General features: G+C 53.6%; 1 protein-coding gene across 1 annotated transcript; it reads right to left on the reverse strand.

Moving 5' to 3' along the window:
* Positions 1 to 1,090: 1,090 nt before the first annotated feature.
* Positions 1,091 to 6,504, reverse strand: LOC119093909 (uncharacterized; the record flags this gene model as incomplete). The annotated part of the gene is given in 5 exon segments (XM_037216924.1): positions 1,091 to 1,213; positions 1,645 to 1,795; positions 2,123 to 2,303; positions 2,559 to 2,725; positions 6,294 to 6,504. Coding segments are annotated over 5 exon segments (781 nt in total), but the record flags the coding sequence as incomplete, so codon positions are not given.
* Positions 6,505 to 6,758: the final 254 nt, after the last annotated feature.

Here is a 6,758-nt window from a genome sequence, read left to right on the forward strand (position 1 = left end):
GGGGGTCAAATTGACCCCCACCCGAGCGAAGGGTATCTAGCCAGCCACCCAGGCGCGTGTTAATGCCCGGCTTTCTGAAAAGTGGCGGACTGGATTTCCGACCCCAAGTTTTCGTCGTCCCTGGAGTGTCGTGTGCTGGGGTTGCAGATGTTCAGCTGGGTCTCACATATTCACCACAGGACCGCCCAGCATATGCAGTTGATCTGTCGTGTGTTTGAAGACTCTACTCCGCATCAACGTAGCCACTTTTTATAACCAGTAATGGACAATCCTTGTCGTTTATGACACCTCTTGACGCTTTTGATTCTGGCAATCAACCCCGATCCCGCCGTTCACATCAAGTATGCTTCATTCATATAAAAGAAATGAGCTTAATGAATGCTAATAAATAAGAATGGTTTAGACAACGCAATTTTTCTATTTAACTAATACGCTCACCAATACGTCATTGTCTGATTGTGGCATCGCATCTTGCACAGCATTGATTGAGAGCCGATTGGCGGGCGTTATATGTGGAAATCGTTATAACGAACGCCAGATATGAAAGACTCGACAATTCTATCTGTATTGGCATTGATCACTGTAGGGCCAATGGAATGGCAAGATTTAAATGCCGTTACTATGGCGTTATGGGTTCCTGGGTGACCTTGAAATAGTCTGCAAGAAAAGTTTCCTCTTCTTCGCGGGCGTTTAGCTCAGAAACTGGAGTGTGTTATGCCTTAAGAAGAGCAGGGCTGTGAACTGCACCGAATGATCTCCAATGTAGCTATTTCAGTTCCAAACCGTGTAGAAATGTGGAACACTGCCTGCAAGCCTCCTGCCCTCGCCTGAGCTGTTCTCCATCCCACCGCCTGCATCGCCGGCTTACATCAGATAACACCCTAACATGTACGCGAGAGTCTAGGATATTTCACAACAGTTTCAGAGTACTACCACAGTATGCGGCGAATTTGCAAAGGTTGTTCAGCTGGTCGCACATGTCCATTAACAAAACAATCGGTCGCATAAAGATGTTAGCAGCCGCACATTTTCCAGCTTCTGGCCCAACCTATCACTACGTGTATGGTTGTTAATACGATTTCTGACAAACCTTGAACTTGCTGATGAGCTCCTCTTTTATCCTGTCTCCCTTGCAGTTGTACAATGTACGTGCCCTTTGCATCAGTGCTTTGCTGAAGCTCAAACAGTACGATGCCTCGAAGCCTTGAGATTCCTGAAACAAAACAAAGATTCATTGCATGGGTTGGTCACACTGTTAAGTAGAAAGAAGACTTTTGTCCAAGCTGCTTAACGCTCCGTTGGGCTGAACGTGAATTGCCCCGACTCCAAACTCTATGTTACCGCGATGCTCTGTAACAGACATTTTGCTATCGTGCTAGTCGGGTGATTGACCACCAACGTTTTAGGGAAAATGCCCTGTTCAAAGAGGCAGGTTCATATTTTTCCAGGCCAGGATTCAATATCGGCCCGTAATCCATGGGTAAGACAACCGTCACACCATCTGTCGGTCCGTGCAGATGCAATACATTCCTCTTTGACCGCATTCTCGGCTAAGGCTGTGGGACTGCGTGACCAGTCTCAGTCAAACGTCACATTGGTAAAAGCTCGTTGCCAGCTACGGATAGCAGTTCTCGTCGTCATCACCAGGTGTGAGCACGTCGGCGATTCGCAGAAACTGTTTGCAGAGCTGCTCCTTCCTGTCGAGCTGTTCGCGGGACAGCGGTTCGGAGCTGTTGTACAGGTGCATCAGAGGGTAGGTCAGGTCCAGAATCAGGTAGTGGTTAGGGTGCAAGATCTGAAAAGACGCGGTCATTGTGGTCAATGAAGTTTTGGCAACAGCTTGGTGCACTCCTGCAACGCTCTCCTGAATTGCAACGAAGCCTGATCTTGCTACATACCCCAGATTGCTTCATTCGCCGCAACGCAAAACGCTCACTCCTGATTCACCTGCTTTCACACGACCAAATTTGAGCGTGATGGAAGCGGCCGCTGATTTTACGCGCCTTATGCCATGCTTGCTGGCTGACCATAGCCGCCATTCAAAGCCTCAGTCACCCGATCTATGTCTGTTCCACGGCGTTTGCCAGTCGGTTCGGCGATGGCTGTTGGAGCTGCCACTCGCCTTGGAACAAGCCCAGACGAGCGTCTCGCAGGCGGCGATGCTGGGGTCCTCCTCCACGCGGTCCACCTCCGCCTGCAGCTCCTCCAGCGTGGCGCGGACCGGCACCGCCGACACGTGCGCCCCACACGTGTCGCACGTGAAGTACGAGTCCGAGTCCAGCGGGTCGGATGGCTGAATAAAGCTGTGGAGGAAGCAGGGCTGGGCTACGGCAGTTGAAAAGTCCAAGTTCGCGCAGTTCTCAATGGGCTGTGCGTATGTTGTGTTACTAGTTATCTACGTTTGTCATCATGCATACACAAAACGGCAGAAACTTGCGGCCACTTGTACAACACTTAGAGCAATAATGGTGTCTTTCCCATAGCGTGCTGAAGCAAAACAGCGTGCTTGCCAGGCACAGACGACAGGTCTCGACGCCCCTAAACGTGACGTAACGTACCCGTCTTGGCACTGAGTGCACTTCAGCGAGCTGAGATGGGTATCCAGCTCGCTGGGGTCGGCACAGCGGGCGCACTCGCACAGGAAGTGTTTGCTGTTGAGCAGGTGCTCACGCCGCTCCCACGTACCCCACAGGTTGTCCGTGTAGATGCTGGAGAGATGTTCTCCCTGACGGAAGGACGCGGAGGATTATTGCTACAAGAAACGCCGGAGGTGTGTAACGATGATTTGTGTTGATGCTTGGTAACGCTCACATCAGTGCCAAAGTTTGGGGTTGATGTGGAAGCCTAGAAGTGCTCAGGCCTCCAGCCAGCCTTGCTCAACTTTTTGTTAATTCCGAGTGGTTTCGTGCCCCCTGTCTCATTTGTCACATGAGTGCACTAGTGGGTCCACCGGTGTAATGGTTTGAGACCGAACTGTACCAGTGACTCGAAGCGAAAATACGCCAACGGACAGATTAAGCTTTACTTTTGTTGCGTTCTGTATTTGTATTATGCATTATTGTATTGAATTATGCAATATGATTGCATTATGTAGCCCAGCTCGAACTATCTACACGGAGGAACAATGCTGGCAAAATAGATGCCTCCGCGCTACCCGTCCCCGGAATGCAAACGTGACATCTACAGACAGCTTATGCCATTTATTTGAGCCAATTTGGTCGCGACATTTGAAGACTGGCCAAACAGGCTCGATATAGCTGACTACACGCACACCTTTACCAGTGAGTACACAAATAGCACGTGCCGGAACCGCGTCAGCGGCAAGCCTGGCGCGCCCCGGGCAGTTCGGCAGAAGCACCGGCTGACACGGGCCAGCGGCGTGACGCGCGCTCGACAGGAAGCGTGACGTCATTTGGATCGATCTCGGCCGTGCTGTGACACAAGCTGTGATGCGGACAGACCGGCGACAGCGATCCTTGCTATTCAGCTGGGCAGTGGCTCAGGCCACAAAGCCCGTCTCTGTCCCACCGAGCGCATCTCTAGTCCACCGAGTCTGTCTCTGACAGACCAAGCCCGCTCTGACCCACCGAGCGCATCTCTAGTCCACCGAGTCTGTCTCTGACAGACAAGCCCGCCTCTGATCCACCGAGCGCATCTCTAGTCCACCGAGGTCTGTCTCTGACAGACCAAGCCCGCCTCTGGTCCACCGAGCGCATCTCTAGTCCACCGAGTCTGTCTCTGACAGACCAAGCCCGCCTCTGGTCCACCGAGCGCATCTCTAGTCCACCGAGTCTGTCTCTGACAGACCAAGCCCGCCTCTGACCCACCGAGCGCATCTCTAGTCCACCGAGTCTGTCTCTGACAGACCAAGCCCGCCTCTGGTCCACCGAGCGCATCTCTAGTCCACCGAGTCTGTCTCTGACAGACCAAGCCCGCCTCTGGTCCACCGAGCGCATCTCTAGTCCACCGAGTCTGTCTCTGACAGACCAAGCCCGCCTCTGACCCACCGAGCGCATCTCTAGTCCACCAAGTCTGTCTCTGACAGACCAAGCTCGCCTCGGAACCACCGAGCGCGTCTCTAGTCCACCGAGTCTGTCTCTGGCAGACCAAGCCCGTCTCTGACCCACGGAGCGCGTCTCTGGTCCACCAAGTCTGCCTCTAACAGACCAAGCCCGCCTCTGACCCGCCGAGCGCGTCTTTGGTCCTCCGAGTCTGTCTCTGGCCTACAGGTTCCGTCTCTTGCCCACCGATGCCGTCTTTGTCCCATCGAGTCCGTCTCTGATCAAATAGTCCGTCTCTGACCCACCAAAGCCATCCCTGAAGCACCGAGTGCGTCTCTGGCCCTCTGAGTCCGTCTCTGACCCATCGAGTGGGTCTCTGGCTTACTAAGTCCGTCTCTTAAGCACTGAGCCTGTCTTAGACCTACCAAACCCGTCACTGGCCCACCGAGTCTATATCTAATCAAATGAGTCCGTCTTTGACCCACCAAGTCCATATTTGACTCACTGAGTCCGTCCCTGAACAATCTTCGACAGTATTTCACTAGCGACCCGTCTCTTGTCCACACAACCTGATCCCCGAACTCCGATTGGTCTCTGATCCCTGAAATAACATGCCTCCGATGCATTTTAGTTTCAACGTGGTCCGATGACGTGTCTGCGCTCGTCTCTGACCACTGACCGATTGTCATCGTCTTTCACCACAGACCCGTCACTGTTCGTCGATCACCTCCGACCTGTCCCGGTTCGTCTCTGACCAGTCATCTGTCTCTAGCCCATCTTGAAGTCTTCCTGGGCGCTGGTCTCCCTGCGACCCGGGTGACACCTACGTAACCCCCTGTCCGTCTCTGCCTTGTGATGCCTCGCAGATTCCTGGCCGGCTCTGACGCCCGATCCCCCCTTTTTTCGGCCCCCCCCCCCCGTTTCCCCCCCCCCCTCACCCTGCCTGCACCTGACCAGGTTCGGAGTCTGAGCACGACCAAACTCAGAGTCGTACTCATACCCTTTTGGGACTCAGGCTCAACCAAATCGGTTCATTTAAATATACGCCTGGCGCAGACTCGGGTTCACCGACTTCAAAAACCGCGCATTCAACTAACGCCAGGACTCGGACTTGGCGTGAGTCGAGTACGACTCAGAGTCAGAACTCAGGCTCGAACAAGTCATGGCTGACTCGAAGCTTCCAGAAACCCGGGTCTTAGAGTAGACTTTTATTCACCCTCAAGCCCCAGCGATGATTAAACGCACATTTGAATAACACCACATGCATATGAGGGAGATGGCTTGGCGCACAACACATGGGTGGGTATTTCCCACCCCTGTTTAGTTACTTTGGTTTGGGCGGGCCATGTGTGATTTGTTTCTTTTCTGTGGACGTTTACTGGGTGTGGGCAGATTGATGTAGTTCGAGATTTATGGCATCCGTCATTTGAATTTTGTAAATAACATAAGCGCATACCTGCAATGCGGGAGTACAATATAACTGACTGGACAAATCTGACATCATAACTACATCAATATTAGCAAGACTCTTTATGCTTCATGAACAAACTTGTATGAAGCAAAGAAGGGCAAAATGTTCTCAGGACTTTGGCTCAGCATTCGAGGTAATCGGCGGTGGAAATTGTGAGACCCGGACACTGGCTCGGTCTTATGTAATGTGACAGGAGTGGACAGAGACTTGTACTGCGACTGTTGACGCCGGAGTCCAGACTTGGGTTGTTTGATTCAGACCTATGCGTGCACTTGACCCATCGCTTTCGCCTGATACCTCAGTAACTTCAAACCCGTCTCCCGTCAGTCCTGCAAGTGTCTCTCACCCACCATGACGCATCTAGTCTCCGACTCCAGTGTCTTTTCCTAAACCACCCTGACCCGCTTGGCCCGTCCCCGAGCCACCCCGACGTATCTCGTAACACGAGCCCCATGTCGTCGGACCCACCATAACCCGCGAATGATCATGACGTATTCACCACGACGCCCCCCTGACGGATCCCTGAACCTTGACTCGTCCCTGACCTGCTCGATGTCGACGGCAGCGCGCACCACCAGCGTGAGGGGCTCCCTGAACCTTGACTCGTTCCTGACCTGCTCGATGTCGACAGCGGCGCGCACCACCAGCGTGAGGGGCTCCCTGAACCTTGACTCGTCCCTGACCTGCTCGATATCGACAGCGGCGCGCACCACCAGCGTGAGGGGCTCCCTGAACATTGACTCGTCTCTGACCTGCTCGATACCGACAGCAGCGCGCACCACCAGCGTGAGTGGTTCCCTGGACCTTTACTCGTCTCTGACCTTCTCGATGTCGACAGCGGCGCGCACCACCAGCGTAAGGTCCGCGTCGAAGGTGCGGTGCGTGTTGGGCACGCAGTTGTGCTCGAACAGCGCCGCCCTCGGGTAGATGCCCTGCACGTTGATCTCGGGCAGCCGGATCTCGTAGGCGTTGGTGTCCATGATGCCGCACACCCGGTGTATGAGCGGCTCGCTGTGCTGGAACTGACCGAACCTGCCGCGCCGACACAGGCTTCGGTCAGACGCCCACTGACGGCGCCGTCCTCAGCACACGATTAAGAGGGGAGCTCTGTCAGGTCGCCTCAGTGTCGTAAGCATGCGATACATGGCGCCTTTTGCAAGGGGGAAAATTGTTTCGGACATTCAATTCAGCCCGTTGATGGGCTGCAAGTATCAATCGTAGCGTGATGACCGAATCAAAAACGTTAGCATAATATTGCCTATGACTGCCACAGTATGTGCGTCTCT

This window comes from Pollicipes pollicipes, unplaced genomic scaffold (assembly GCF_011947565.3).
Source record: "Pollicipes pollicipes isolate AB1234 unplaced genomic scaffold, Ppol_2.1 Scaffold_4002;HRSCAF=4701_pilon_pilon_pilon, whole genome shotgun sequence".
NCBI classification, from domain to species: Eukaryota; Metazoa; Arthropoda; class Thecostraca; order Pollicipedomorpha; family Pollicipedidae; genus Pollicipes; species Pollicipes pollicipes.